A 15,897-nucleotide genomic window follows, 5' to 3' on the forward strand; every position below is an offset into this window, starting at 1 on the left:
AAGTGAGCACTGCTTTGCGTGTGGATTTCTACGTCTTCATGTCAGAGGTGGGTAAGTGTCCCGCAAGCGTTTGCTATTTCAGTTGTTATTCTTCGTCCTAATTAGAACAATCTGCTCTCAAGTGTCATTTCGCACCAACCACCGAGTGGGCTCTGCCTGTCCTACCTCTCCGTCTGACCCAGCTGGCTGTGAAGAGCCAATGAAAATCCAGCAGCCGACAGGTGCTTAGGTGAGGGGGGGAAGGACACCAACACATCTCAGTGCTGGCTGCGGCCCAAGCTCCTCCCCAGCCTGGGCTGCTGGGGTCAGGTCTTGGCTCTAGCTGGGTGCAGGGAAGGACATTATTGCTCAAGAGAGGGTGATGTGCCTTGTGTCCACAAGTGGCTGAGACCCGCGTTCCCTGGCAGGACCTGGCCCCTTGGGGCACAGCTGATTCCAAGGAAGCCAACAGTATAGCTCTTGGACCCTCCCTGGGGTTCTTAGTCCTACAACATGAAGCCAGTGAAGGGCAAATCAAGCTATGAAAACAATCACCTGGCCAGGATCCTCAGAGATTAGACAGCTAGGAGAAAACCCTGGGTTGGGCATCAGGCAGACCTGAGTTCAAATCCTGGCTCTAACAAGTGTCCACGGGGGGATCACTGAGCCTCAATGTTTCTGTCTGTAAAATGGGGATAAGAGTGCCTACCTTGAGGGGTGGGTGGTAGTAGTGGTAGGGGGAGAAGAGCTCCATGGGCAAGCAGTCATGGATATCATGGTCTTGGGAAGGGTAAAGGGGAGGAGGCATCTTAGGACTTTTTTTTTTTAGAGATGAGGTCTTGCTCTGTTGCCCAGGCTGCAGTGCAGTGGCACGATCGCAGCTCACTGTAACCTTGAACTCCTGGGCTCAAGCAATCCTCCTGCCTCAGCCTCTCGAGTAGCTGGGACTACAGGCGTACACCACCATGTCCAGCTAATTTTTATTTTTTTATAGACACAGGGTCTCCCTATGTTGCCCAGGCTGGTCTCGAACTCCTGGCCTCATGTGATCCTCCTGCCTCGGCCTCCCAAAGTGTTGGGATTACAGGAGTGAGCCACCACACAGACCCTTAGGACTTCTTTAGGTCTACTATTCCCTCTCTTGCTTTTCTTCTCCATGTCTCTGTCTCTTTTTAAAATTTTTGTCTCTATGCCATTTTGTACTTCCTAGCACTGCCTTTGGGCACCATAGCTGCAGCTTCATTTGAGAAAACCCCAACAGCCTAGGATTTTGGCTCAAGCAGATGAATCACACAGTTGGGGAGGGGAGTAAGAATGAGGGGTCGGGGGACAAAAATGGGCTCGGAGATTGCCCTGGCTCATGGGTGGGGTCGGTCGCCACTCAGTACCGATGGTCAATGCCAACCGGCTCTGCTGCCGAGCAGTGCCTGGCACAAAGTCTGAGCTTTCTGAACTTGCGAGAGGGCTGTTTTTACAGAATGGAGAACATGAGACCAGGGATTCTTTAGTCCGTCTGCTTTGGTCCCAATTCCCTTCGAGTCACCTTACAGAGCCACTGGCAATCATTACATCCTACAGGTGACGTCTTGTCCTAGCCCCACTCGGTCCTCTGAATTCCACTGGCTATTCCCAAGACCTCTTCACTCCAACACCGGCCTGTGGGTCTTTCCCTACAGCACACAGCAAAGCATCATTGCTACCACTCCCCTCCCGAGTCCACGGCACACGTCACTAATCGGTCACCGAGCCTTGGTCCCCATTACACGACGAGCTCCTGGAAGCCACCAAGAGTAAAAACCTATGAGGGCCATCCTTCCCTGGGAGACGCAGGACCCAGAGCACGCCCACGTTTGTTTTCCTCTCCCAGGTGAAATGCAGATGAAAATTGCATCACGGGGAGCTCTGAAACAACGTAACTCAGCAAGAATGTACTTGGAGGGTGGAGGTGTGACAAGCAGGCGGTGACAACACAGAGCAACACTCAACTTCAAGGAATTGTAAGAGGCGGGTGGCAGGCGCCCAGGCTCTGTTGATTTTTCCGCGCTGATATCAGCCCTGCCCTCGCCCATGCTTTCCTCCTCCAGGAGGCGCCCTGAGATTGGGGGTACCGGTGGCTGCAGCCAGTGCCTACCTACCTTGGACTTGACGGCCAGGATGATCTTCGGCAGGGCCACGACGAGGCACTTGAGGGCAATGGTGATGTACTTCAGCACGAAGTCTGCAATGCCCACGATCCACAGCAGGTCGAAGAAGTCCAGGGTCTCCAGATTGGGCTTCAGGAATATGAGGCTGGGGGGAGGGTTCAGAAAGTCAAGATGCTCACTTCCAGCTAGGCCCTCAGTAGCTCCTTCTACGCAGGAGGCTTGTAAATAGCACATGTAGAAAGAGCGCTGAACCAGCAGTCAGACATCCGTGTCCTTTCCCTGAATCTGCTACTAACCTGCTGTGTGACCTCACATAGATCTCTTAACCTCTCTGAGCCTCAGTTCCCTTGAGGGTTAAATGACAAGATTGGCTGGGAGCATCATTAAGGTCCCTGTCTCAGTCCTTTTTGTGTTGCTCTAACAGAATATCTGAGACTCAGTAATTTATTAAAAAAAAAAAAAAAGAGGTTTATTTAGCTCATGGTTCAGCGGGCTGGGAAGTTCAAGGGCACGGCCTTGGCTTCTGGTGAGGGCTTTTATGCTGCATCATAACCTGGCAGAGAAGGTCGAAGGGGAAGTGGACATGTGCAAAGTGGACAGGTGTTTTTATTGTTAAAAAACAAACAAACAATCCAAGCGGCATCCTGGCTTTATAACAACCCATTCTTTTGGGAAGTAATCCATTCCCACAAGAAAGAATCCGGTCTCACCAGAGCGAGAACTCACTCCCCACCACATCAAGCCATTCATGAAGGTCTCCCCCCATGACTCAAACACCTCCCAACAGCGTCTCACTGGGGATCGAATTTCAACCTGAGTTTTGGTGGGGACAAAGCAAACCGCAGCAGTGCCATTCAGTTTTATGGGTGCACGACAGGCTCTACCGGAGGAGGGGAAAGGAAAGAAGGAAGACAGGAGAGAAGGAAGACAGGCAGACGCTATGAAGGAGGAAGGGAATTGAGATGCCAGGTGGGCACTGTGCTAAGCTCTTTGCTCACTGCTCAATGAATCCTTGCAACAGTTCTTTGCAGCAAGCATTGCTTATCTCCGGTTTATAAATAAGGCACTGAGGCTTGGAGAGGTGAAGTAAGCTGGCCAAGGTCACGCACACTACATAAGCATAAGGGTATTAGTATCAGACAGAACTGAATTTGAACCCAGTCTTCTCCAGTTATTGGACCCTGGGCAAATAAAGTTCTCTCTGTAAGCCTCAGTGTTCTCATCAATAAAATGGGAACTGCTCCTTCCCTGACAGTGTTACTGGCAGGATTTGATATTAGACATACTATAGACCCTGTCATGCAACAGTGATGATGATAATAGCAATTCTCTGAGGAAGGTGCTTTTGATTCACCCCATTTTGCAGGTGAGGAAACCGAGGCACAGAAAGGTAAAGTAACATGCAGAAGGTCCCACAAACATTAAGGGACAGAGGTAGATTGGAACCCAGACATCCTGACCGTAGTTAGTGTTCTCCATCCTCACCCTACACAGGGAAGGGTCTGCGGCCCTGAACTTTAATTGTGCCCTTCCCTGGGGATGGCTGGTTGACTTCCACACTCTACCAAACCTGCTACGCTTCCCTGGTCGCAACAGAACAAAGATCTGCCTTATGCTTTCCATTTTATCTCAAAGATACCAGTTGGTGTTCGATTCATCTACCTGGGTTTTATTCCTTTCTCTCAGTGCTATTTTTGTTTTTGCTTTTGGTAGGGGAATGCAAAAGTGTTTTCTCACAGATGAATCATTAAGCCCACTTACTTCCAAAGTACTGTATAAACTTTAATGACTGATATATTTTATTCCCAGTTTTGCTCCTCCTTAGGTACCGTCACCAATAATTATAGTAATTAACCATAAAATAACATTAATTATGATATGGTATGTCCAGTGTTTTATAGTTTACTTTCATGTGTATTATGACAACTGGCCTTCCTAATTAACCCATTTGGGTAGAGAAAGCAAGAACTGATTTGGTCCTTGTTTTACAAATGAGAAAACGGGAATATTCAAAGAGTTTACATTATCTGCCAAAGGGCACAAAGCTGGCAGAATTAAGACTCTCCGATGTGGGTCATCAGACATCAAATTCTAAGATTCAAGCTCGCTGGTAAGGGCTGTCTCTGGGGCTAAGATTGCTTAGGGAGGGCTTCATAAGGCCTCAGTTGTCTCACCTGTGAAATGGGTCGCTAGGAAGATAAACTAAGATAATGGTTGGTTGGTGTCACGTACAAATGCTCTAGACCAGTGACTTCCGTAAGGACAAGGACTCGGCTCTGTTGCTTTTCTCTTTCTCTCCTTCTGAGCTGCCAGTTTGACTCAGGGCTGCTTTGATGGGGGCACAGAGGTCTGAGCCTGGGAACATGCCCAGAAAATGGCATGAGCTGGAGATCCAGCCAAGGTTCTAGGAAACTCCGCCTCCTCCACCCTCCACCCGGACCCTGACATTCTGGACCGTGCAACCACTGCAGGGTATGCGCCGTGTGTTGATGCCTTGGAACTAAACCCCCAAATTGCTTTTATGAGATGGCCTTAGAAAGTGGTGAAACTGCTCACTCCTCAAAGTCCATTTTCCAAACAGATATACGTGATCTGAAAGCTTGACTTGAGTTTCAGCCCTGTCCTAGAGGTCCTCACTGGCCAACCCTCCACCCAACGACCCACAAAAAATCTTCCCTCAACTCCAACAGCCCTGATAGTTTTATGCACAGCCATAACATTCTGGCAACATTTTCTATCTTTTTTTTTTTAAAGAGATGGTGTCTTCATCTGTCCCCAGGCTATAGCACAGCGGCGAGATCATAACTCACCGCAGCATCAAACTCCTGGGCTCAAGAGATCCTCCTGCCCACTGAGTAGCCGGGACTACAGGCGTGTGTCCTGGTAACATTTTCCTATTCAGTGATCTCCAAACACTTTTTGAAAAATGAGACTAAATTGCTGGCCATCGTGGCATGTGCCTGTCGTCCCAGCTACTTCGGAGGGTGAGGTGGGAGGATCGCTCGAGCCCAGGAGTTCAAGGCCACAGTGAGCTAAGACGATGCCACTGTGCTCCAGCCCAGGCTATTATTAAAATTGATTCCACCTGTTTCCTTTTAGTTTTCTCCACGTGGCAACTAGAAAATGTCAACTTACATATCTGATTTGCATTATATTTCTATTAGACAGTGCGGGTTTAGGCTGTAATGACAGCAGGGTGGAATGTGGAAGTCACAATGTGACACAGAGCTGGGGTGTCGTCCTCAAGTGAAGGGGTGTGTGCCCCGAGCCCCACAAAGCCCCCCTGTCCCACTGTGGGGGTCAGACGCCCCCGCTCACCTGTTGTATAGCTGCTGGGAGCTGAATGTGTGAAGCACATACAGGGTGTTCCCTGCCAGAAACGCCAAGATCCACAAGAGGACCAGCACCGACCTCTTCTCCTGGAGACAAAGCAAGAGATCTGTGATACCAAAGGTGCACACGGCAGAACCTTCCAGAATGTTCCCTTCCAGAATGTTCCCTGATGATTGGCAACGTTTCACTTTGTCAAAGTTTTGGAGGAAGCGGTGCTGAAGGTGAAGGGAAGGGCACTGGCATCTTCCCATCCCCCGGGACCCAAGGGGTCGTCACAGAGAAGGTACCAGAAGAGTGGACACCTGGTTGGAGAACTATCCGGAAAGGCTGGCGAGCACCATGGTTTGCAGCATGGACTCCAGAGCTGGATGGCCTGAGTTCAAATCCTCGGTCTGTTGTGTGGAGATGTCCAACCTCAGGCAAATTCCTTAAACCCTTTGCAATTCCCTCTCCTCATCTGTAAAATGGGTGTATCTTTGTATCTACCTTACAGAGCTGTGAGAATTAAAGCACATAAGATGCTGTCAGGAAGTGAGGCACAGAGAGGGTAAGTAACTCTCGTTCAAGGGCATGCGTTTTAAGCCTCCATGTCCTCGTTCGAAAATGGGGGTGGCGTTAAGTCAAATTTAAGATTTGTCTTTTAAGATTTAAGATTAAGTCAAATTTTTCAATGCAAACTTTCAGTCTGGTACGGGCTCATATTTCAGGCTTGATAAGGGGTAGGACCTAGATTATTAACAGTTTACGACTCTGAACAGTAGATTCAGATCTAGAGGTTGGAAATTTCTGCTCTCACTTTTTCTAGCATGGACCTCTGAGTCACTGCCCTGGACTGACCGTTCCATGGAAGGTCACATCGATGGGATTAAATCCAAACTTGCACACACGGCTGTCGGAACCCCTCGCAGCCCAGCCCCACTTCTCTTTCCTCAGCCTTGCTCCTCTTCAGTCCCCAGGAAGACAAACTGCAAACCCTCCTCCGTTTGCTGTTTCCTAGCAGCTTCCCGGCCTGACAGCGACCCTACGAAATGTCCAGAAGAGGCGCAGAGAAGGTCACGTTCGTGCCTGCGCACCCTGGGAGACAAACGCAGAGCCCTCTGCTGTTGACTCTCAAAACCCCGTCTTTTCCTGGACCTGGAGCGGCTGCGTTGCTGGAATAAGATGAGGTCATAACTTTCCCAGTGCAACCTTCCCTGTGGTTTCGGTAAATGCTCAAGACACGCTGTCTCCAGACACAGCTCACGGCCCCACGCACTGTTAACGACGCACGTTTTCAGAGAGTGGACGAAATAAATGCATCTCCATCCACCCATTATTCCAGGAGCGGTCAAGGTTAACGACGCTAGAAACCACCTCCAACCAACTGCTCTTATCAATGTGATTAATCCACTCGGCAGCCCTTTTTACCCCAATAAATAGTAGATTCCAGTTTAATTCTCTGTAAATCCAAACCAAAGGTGGAATACGAAGTGGGACTTAGCAGTGCCCCGAGAAGACACAGTCTGAAGGACAAAAGGTAATAAACTGAGATTCCTAAGATTACTGAGGGTCACGCAGACCTGCCATCACAGAAAATATGCAGACAGGCAAAATGTCACCTGTGCCCTCATAGGGTTCAAGGGCCCCTGGAGGCCTGTCCACGGATCCAAATATCCTCTCAGCCCCAAAAATTCAAGTCAAGGCACCATCTGGATGCTACTACATTTGAGACAGACCTAGCCCCCAACGCCTCCCCTATGGTATTGAGTTAATAGCAGCAGAAAGGAGACTGTATGAAGAAGACAAGCTGGGGTCAGTGGCTCATACTTATAATCCTAGCATTTTGGGAGGCCAAGGTGGGAGGATCGCTTGAGGCCAGGAGTTTGAGAATAGCCTGGGCAACATAGCAAGACCCCATCTCTAAAAAAAAATAGAAAAATTAGCTGGGTGTGCTGGCACGTGTCTGTAGTCTCAGCTAGTCAGAAGGCTGATGCAGGAGGATCACTTGAGCCCAGGAGTCTGAGGTTGCAGTGAGCTATGATGACACCACCACACTCTAGCCTGGGTGACACAGCAAGATTCTGATTCAAAGAACAAAAAAAAGATGAGACTAAGGGTCAAGAAGAACCTCTGGCTCCGTCCCAAATTCTGGACCTCCATGTGCTCCTGTGCAAATGAAGACTGAGCTGCCCTCCATGCCACAGGGAGGCCCAAGTGCTTTTACGAAAGCAGATGATGCTATCGAAGGCTCAGAGGAGATGGTGACTGTTATGACATCATCTGTGCAGTAGAAAGCAAAGGCTTTTAAAAAATTGCTCCATTAAATGTCTTCTATATGTCAAGCCTGTGCTAAATACCTTCTACATACTATCTCATTTAATCCTCTCAACAGGTCTGTGAGTTGGCATGACTAGTCCCTTCTCCAGAGGTAGCATCTGAGGCTGAGATCACCAAGGTGACCTAATCGAGGGCGTGCAGGTGGGTGGGATTTGAACCTGGAATGAGCACAGGCTCTGGGCTTAACTGCTGGGGTTCAAATTCTGACGTCGCCACTTGCACTGGCTGTGTGACTTCAGGCAGGGAACTTAGTGTCTCTGAGCCACTCTTTCCTCCCTGGGAAAATGAGATAGTGATTTTGCCTCCCTCCCAGGTTGCTGGCATGAATCTGCTGAGATATGCGATGGGCTCAGCACGGTGCCAGGCCCATAGCCAGGGCTCTGCAGACACGGAGGATGTTCAGGGCACAGTGTTGAAGCCACATGTCCACCCAGCAGCATCAGTGGGATGGCCTTAAGCATGAGGGTGGGGTGGAAGTGAGCTGACGGGCTGAGTGTCAGGAGGGTAAAGGGATTAGGCCGGGGGGCACGTGGAGGAGATGCTGCTGTTGGAAGAAACGGGCCAGACTGTATGGAGGGCAGGGGAGAAGGATGGAACATCCGGGGATCTGCCCAGGGGCGGTAGGCAGAAGCATGGCCTCCCGGAGAAACCCACGTCCTCATCCCCGGAACCTGTGACCCTGTTAGGTCGCACGGCAAGGGAGAATCAAGGGTGCAGGTGGAATTCGGGCTGGAATCAGCTGACCCTGAGACGGGGCGATGCTCCTGGGTTATCCAGCTGCACCCAGTGTCATCACAGGGGACCCCAAAAGTGGGAGGAGGCAGGAGGAGAGTACGAGGCAGCTGCGTTGTGGAAGGGTGGTCGCAGGGACACAATGCTGCCGGCTTGATGCAGGAGGAAGCGGCCGTGAGCCAAAGAATGTGGGCGACCTCTAGACCCTGAAAAAGGCAAGGACAGAGACTCCCCTGGAGCCCCCGGCAGGAACGCGGCCCTGTCCACAGCTTCATCTTAGCCCAGAGACACCCACCTCAGACTTCTGACCCACAGAACTGTCATGTAACAAATGTGTGCTGTTTAAAGCCACTACGTTTGTGGTCATTTGTGGCAGCAGCCACAGGAGACCAGTTTGCCAGGCGACTCACCTTCAGAGAGACCTGTTCGCGGAGCGTGGAGTTGGCGTAGGCAAAGGTGCTGGCCATCCCGATGCACACGGCGATGCCTGCGGGACAGAGGAAGGCCTGACGTCACCCACTGAGACTCATCCGTCAGGCCCAGCCCAAGACCACGAGCAAGGCTGGAAAAAGACACATCCTTGGTCCCCTCAGAGCTGACAGGAGAGAGAAAAATCCCACTTCTTGGGGATTTGGGCTGCCATGTAAATCACTGTGAACCCTGAGCCATTCTGACTTGGGGATAGGATTTAGGCCACCGTGGGGAGACTTGACAGCCCCGGGTTTGGAGCATGAGATGTGCACTCTGGTAAGGTTCAAAACTCAGCTCTGCCGCCTCCTCTCTGTGTAGGCTTGGGCGAGTCACTGAACCTTGCTGAGCCTCAGTTTTCTCATCTGTAAAATGGACAGAGCAATAACAGTACTTACCCATGGAAGGGTAATACTTATAGAACATAATCTCTAGCAGTTGGCAAATGGCACTTCTTATTATTTCTACTTTCAAAAAGAATTGGAGGCATCCACAGAAAAAAAGTACAACACCATAAGGAATTAAAGTTTAATGTTAAAGGGGGAAAAAAAATCCCAGCTAAACAGGCAAACATGACCCAGGCAGATGGGAGAACAGAACCGAATTTTATACCACAAGTCATTAAATTGCCACTATTTGCCAAGCAACAATCTTGGAATTCTCCCTGAATAATGATTAAGTCCCGTTTTTTGTTACTTGTAGACAGAATTCTGTTTTCACGTGATGTGCTCGAAGTTCACTTGCTCTTTCAATATATGCATATTCCACGTGTTTTCCCAGATCTACTTTGTAAAAGATGTATTTTACCGAAAACATATAAAATAAGAACTAATAATCCCACGATCCTTTTTCTTCTAGTCTCCTTTTTGATTAAAAAAAAAACCCTGCCAACTTAAAACAAAAATGACCACACTCAAGAGTAAAGCTTAGCTTTGAGTTTGCCAGAAGTCAGGACAAACGGGACATGCCGGCTTCTACTTCTAGAAACAGAGAGGGCGGGGCTGATATGGTAATGCCACAGCAAGGAAGCCAGAGTGATCTGAGTCGGCTGGAACTTGCCAGAGAGAAGAAAATAAGAAATAAAGGCTGGGCTAATCTCCTCAAGATATTTTCTTATGGGAAGTAGTAGGCCAGCGAGGTAATTCTCACCATCATTCCTACTGTAGGACTAAAACAATAGCCTATAAGGCCTGCAGGGCACAGCAACAACATGCACTCATAACAATAGTACTAATAATAATAGTATATCAGAGACCATTAATTGAATGTGAAGTATGTGTCAGGTACTAGGCCAAGCACTTTATCAATCATTATCTTACTCCTCAATAGTAACAACAATAGGTAGCATTTATTGAGCACTTGCTACATGCCAGGCTCTATGTTAAGTATTTTAATGTGTGTTAATAATGAGTAGAATAAAAATAGCAACCTACACTTGCACAGTGTTTTCTCTTGGCCGGGCCCAGTCCTAAGTGCTTTACATACAGTAACTCAAATGTAATGTCACTGTGATCCCATGAAGTATATACTATCATAACCCCCATTTAACAGATGATGGAACTGAGGCACAGAGAGGTTAAATAATATACCCAGCATCACACAGCTAGGAAGGGACAGAGCTGGGGTTCAGACCTAAGCAGTCTGGGCTCTTAATTCTTACACATCAACCCACCAGCTGAGGAAGTTTCCTTCACAACTCCCACTGGACGGATGAGAAAACAAGCTCAGAGAAGCCAAGTGACTTGCCCAAAGTCACACAGCTTAGTTGGCTAGGATTGGAACCCAGGTCCGACGCAGAATCCCATACTCTGAAGCCCTTTGCACCAGGACGGCCTCTGCTGCCTTCCCCTGGTGTTTCAGATGAGGACACCCCTGACCTCTGCCCCCCACGTGCAGCAAGGGGCCAATGTGTGAAGCCCCAGGCTAGGACACCCAGTCCCCAGGGACTCACCGAGCTTATGCTGGAAGCACACTTTGGCCAAGAGGATCAGGATGAAGGGGAGTCCTTTCTGGAGCCAGCAGATGACGGCCTTCAGCTCGGACAGGGCAGGGGCCGGTGTCCCTGGCTGGTCGTCACCCCCTTCCTCTGCGTGGCCGCGGTGGTCGCTGCCCACGTGCTGCAGCAGGGAGCTCCCGCGGTGGGCGCCGTGGTGGAAGTGGTGGTGGGGCTGGCGGTGGTGGTAGGCGCCCCCCTCGCCCCGGCCCCCGCTTTCCTCCCTGGACGCGGGCATCTGGATGAACAGGTCCCCGCCGCCGGCCGAGGACCCCAGCACCAGGCTGGACGGGAAGGAGCTGGCGGGAAGGCTGCCGGTTAGGCCGGAGAAGAGCGCGGGCGGGGACACCGCTTCTGCCTTCAGACTCTCAAAGACGCCGCCTTCATCCACGCTCGTCTCGGAGCTGAGCGCCTGGCTGCGGTTTCTGGGTGACGCGGGAAGAGAAACCCACCAAGTCAGGTGGCTGCAAAGACAGGACCCCAGTGGAGGAGGAGGGACAAATAATGTCAATAATGTCATGGGCCCAACTGTTTTGTTCCCCAAACCCTAACCCCCAGGACCTCAGAACGTGACCTTATCTAGAGACGGCGTCCCTAAAGGGCCCTAATCCAGCAGCAGTGGTGTCCTTACAGCAAGAGATCAGGCCGCAGACAGGTACAGGAAGATCATTAGAGACCAAGGAAGACGGCCACCTACTAACCAAGGAGAGGGCCCTCAAGGAACCAACCCTGCCGACACCTTGATCTTGGACTTCTGGCCTCCAGAACTTTAAGAAAGGAAATTTCTGTTGTTTAAGCCCCCGGGTCTGTGGTACCTTGTTACGGCAGCCCTAGCAAACTAATGCAAATAATAATAGCAACAGAGTCATAACCTTTACGGAAAACGTACTACGTGTTAGATACTTTTCTGAGTGCTTTATGTTGATTAACTCACCAACTCCTCTTGTCAAACTGGAATTAGGCCCTACTAATATCTTCGCCTTATGGATAAAGAAACTGAGGCAACAGAAAGTAACCTGTCCAGAGCTGCAGAGCTGGCAAGGGATGGAGCAGGGGGGATTTGAACCCAGGCAGGCTAGCTCTAGAGCCGGCTTTCCTAACCACTGTACTTCATTAAAAAGGGAGCATGGAATTCTATAATGCTACAATAACCTTGGAAACCCAAGGACCCCTGGCTCTGGAATCTTCAAGTTCAAGGGCTCCCAGTTCCCCAGAGGGGCCAGCCTCGGTCATGGCTTGCATTTGGTGAGAAGCAGAAGCTACAGGAAGAAGACAGTTGAGAGGCCCACATTCAAGCCCTAACTCTGCCCTTTCTAGGGGCCTTCCACCCCTGCACTCAGTTTTCTCACCTGGAAAATGGGTGTAAGTACCATTCCTGCCTAGAATTCCTGGGGAGGGGGGATCACAGTAAAATACCCTTTGCAATAACAGGTGCTCGATACAAGGGAACTATTAGCTCTAGTTCGTATGGAAGACCTCCAGGGCCAAACTGCTTTTTCTGGTTCCAAGCAAGGATCTCTTGGGTTGCAATCAGGCAAAGGATTCTGTGGCTCTTTTGTGGCTACTGCTGGAGGAGCAGAGCGCCCAGAGTTACCCCTCTGGGAGTGGAGAGCCCAGAATTGGATGCAGTTTGCCATGAACACCGTGACCCAGAGTTCTGAATGCCATCTTTCTTCTCTTGGGCTCATCCTCTTTTCAAATGGAATCACTACACGGAAACTCAGGCTACACCACAGATACGGGTGGAGCTGATCTGCTCAATGTGCACGTGTTGGGGAGGAGGAGGAGGAAGGGCAAAGAGCCTTCCCTACTTCTGTCACCCTGCAGGTACCTCCACAGACCCCAGGGGACTCCAGAGACATCACGTGCTTATTGAAAGCAAGGGCTGACCTTCATTCACCCTGTGGACCCCACAACTCAGGACACATAGTAGGTGCTCAATAAACGTATGCTACATATCATCTGGTCACAAAATGGCAGTAGGAGGGCGGCTTCCGGAGAGGTTTAAACTGCTTTCGCACTTGATCCTGTATAATCTATTATCTGCTTGGAGACCAGGATATATTTTTTAAAACATATACAGTCAGGCCTTCCTATCGGGACTCAACCAACCTTGGGTCCATGGATCAAAACCCACAGATATGGAGGGCCGACCGTACTGGACATTTTATATAAGGGACTGGAGCATCTGCACATTTGGGTGTCCGAGGGTGGGGGTTCTAGAACCAATCCCCTGGGAATATGGAAGGCTGACTGCATTCAATTATGTCGCTCGCCCACTCAAAGCCCTCCAAGGGCTTCTCCATGCTGTACTCCTTCCAGCAGTCTCAGATAAACCCTACAGATAGGTGCAATACCGTTCCCATCTTACTGATAAAGAAACCGAGGCCCAGAGATAAAATTGCCACATGCCATGGATTATTTGGCCCCAAACCCCAATCTCATCGTGTGCCCTTTCTCACCACTCAAGGGGTTCTACCATAGACTGCCGCCGTCACCGCGATGTCTCCACACCCCCGCCCCATCGCACCTGCTCAACGTACGCTCGTCCATCAGATTCCAGCTACGATGGGTGCCTGACCCCATTGGAGACCCACTGAATCAGAACCTTTGTGGGTGGGCCCCAGCATCTCAAGCTCCCCAGCGTCCCCCGGTGATTCTAGCATGCAGTCGGTGCTGCAAACCCAAAGCTTTAGACTGGGCCCTGCTCCACGACGTCAAAGACCCCGACTGCGTCTCTACCACCCAGCACGATGCACCAGGCACAAAGAACATGCCCCATAACTAGTGTTTGAAGGAACGAATGAACGAGCACACTAGGGGCTCTGAGAAAAAAATTGCAACTGAAAAAAACTAACTTTGTTTGAACCTGCTGTTTCCCAAACTTAAAATTTAGCCCATGGAATTCTTTTTCTCTATGGAACACCTGTGAAACCCAGCACGGGGACATGCTGGGCTGGAGAGGTCTCGGGGTTGGGGTCTCTGGCTTCCCAAACTGGATCTGGAGGTACGTTATAAACCTGGTGCAAGGACTGAACCGAAGATGGCTACATCCTTTCCCTCCCCACCACGCCCCATCCCTGCTGGCTCCCAAAGCCCAGGAAATGTGTGGTCCTCCTCTCTTGGGCTCTGGATAACAATAGTGATAGTATTAATAATGACAACAACAACAAACACCATGGCTATGAACCTCAAGGGATCTTTCAGCTTTTTCTGCACTTCAAGAAGCTCAGCTCAGAAAGCAGGAGTCCTGGCAGCTGCCCACGTTGGCCCACGAGGAGGCCAGTTTCTCTCTGCTGCTGCCCACGGGGCCCTAGAAAGCCCTCCTCTGCCCCTGGAGGTTTCCAGCACTCTGAGTTCACTGGGCCCAGGGGGCCTCCAGTACAACCAGTGAAGCCTCAACCCACCAAGGGGCTTTTTATAGCTGGCCTCCCTTCCCTGGGCCTCTCCCCTGCATCCAGCCGAGATTTCGGCCTAAACGGGAAAGGATATTCCTTAGAGGGACAGAGGCTGAGGTTCCAACTTAACTACTTAAGGGCTAGAGCTTAAGGCAACCCAGGAGGATTAGTGGATCTGCCCAGAGAGGAGGGGGCCAAAATGTGGTGCTCAAAGCACAGATGTTGGGGGATGAGAGGGAGGAAAAGTTCGGCGGCCTCCCCCTTGATGGATGTGCTCGCTCAGAGGGCTCTGGAGACTGTCCCAACCTGAGAACAGGCCCCACGTGCATACTCTCCTGGATTTAAATAGATAGAAACTCTAGCTCATGAGTGATTTAACCATGATTTTTTTAGATTCAGTACTTGCCTATTTGGCACCCATTAATCACATGGTCAAACTAGCTGTTCATATCTCCCCTGTGATCCGGGGCCCATAACCCCAACCACCTCCGCTATCTGACTTTCACACGTGCAGCCAACATTTCACCTGCCCTAAATCACCCCGGGCCAGATACCAAACAGCTATAGACCACCCCGATACCCCAGAGCCCACTGACGTTGTTCAAACCAGCCAAGCCTAAGCTGTTCCCCTGGCCTGCCTTCTCTTTCCCGAGGAAAATGCAATAAAGCCTGTGGCCTGTGCTTTTTCTTGCTCCTTTCTGCCTCCTGGTCAATGCTGGTGCTTCCCCACATGGCCCTGCGTGGTGTGGTGTGGTGTGTCTCCTCCTCCTGGGAAATGGAAGCAATAAAAATCGTCTTCCAATGTCACTGTCCCCTCTGTGGTGTTCCTCAGCGTTATGGTCTGAATGTTTGTGTCCCTACTCGTGGGAAGTATATGGCCCTTAATTGAGCCACATGTTGAAACCTAACCCCGGATGTGATGGTATTGGGAGGTGGGGCCTTAGGGGAGTCGTTAGGTCATGGAGGTGGAGTCCTCATGAATGGGATTAGTGTCCTTATAAAAGAGACCCCAGAGTGACCCCTCATCCCTTTACCATGCAAGGACACAGCAAGAAAACGGCCATCTGTGAACCTGAAAGTCGGCCTTTACCAGACACTGAACATGCTGGGGCCTTGACCTTGGTCTTCCCAGCCTCCGGAAGTGTACAAAATAAATGTTTGTTGTTTAAACTACCCAGTCCATGGCATTTTTGTTAGCAGCCCAAACAGATTAAGACACCTCTATAACTTAAAATCCCACAGGTACAATCATTGCTACAACGAGTCAAGTGGCTCACCTGACACACACACATTGAGAATTACCATAAAAGAGCAAGCTATTATGCAGTGAGTGTGCAGCATAAGGACGTCACTGGGACTCTAACTCTGAGAGGTAGCTTTTATTCATCCAGTCTTGGGTTACCCCTCACCACCCGAAGCCCAGAGCCCTCAGACAGAATAAAAGCAGGGCATGCCTACCTTTCAGGTGGAATGTTATCCGTGTTGCTGCTGTGGCGTCTCTGCATTTTCCTTAACACCTGAAACCCAACACAGG

At 50.2% G+C, this 15,897-nt stretch overlaps 1 protein-coding gene across 1 annotated transcript in view; it reads right to left on the reverse strand.

The window, feature by feature from the left end:
• Positions 1 to 15,897, reverse strand: part of LOC105825190 (RING finger and transmembrane domain-containing protein 2) — a 58,008-nt gene that overhangs the window by 39,883 nt on the left and 2,228 nt on the right. Inside the window, exons 3-7 of the mRNA XM_012662896.1 lie at positions 15,822 to 15,880; positions 10,924 to 11,390; positions 8,915 to 8,991; positions 5,442 to 5,542; positions 2,115 to 2,268 (exon numbers count right to left, since the gene is read on the reverse strand). Of these exons, the coding sequence (XP_012518350.1) occupies positions 2,115 to 2,268; positions 5,442 to 5,542; positions 8,915 to 8,991; positions 10,924 to 11,390; positions 15,822 to 15,880 (858 nt within the window). The remainder of the gene's footprint in view (positions 1 to 2,114; positions 2,269 to 5,441; positions 5,543 to 8,914; positions 8,992 to 10,923; positions 11,391 to 15,821; positions 15,881 to 15,897) is intronic.

This window comes from Propithecus coquereli, unplaced genomic scaffold (assembly GCF_000956105.1).
Source record: "Propithecus coquereli isolate 6110/MARCELLA unplaced genomic scaffold, Pcoq_1.0 Scaffold789, whole genome shotgun sequence".
NCBI lineage: Eukaryota > Metazoa > Chordata > Mammalia > Primates > Indriidae > Propithecus > Propithecus coquereli.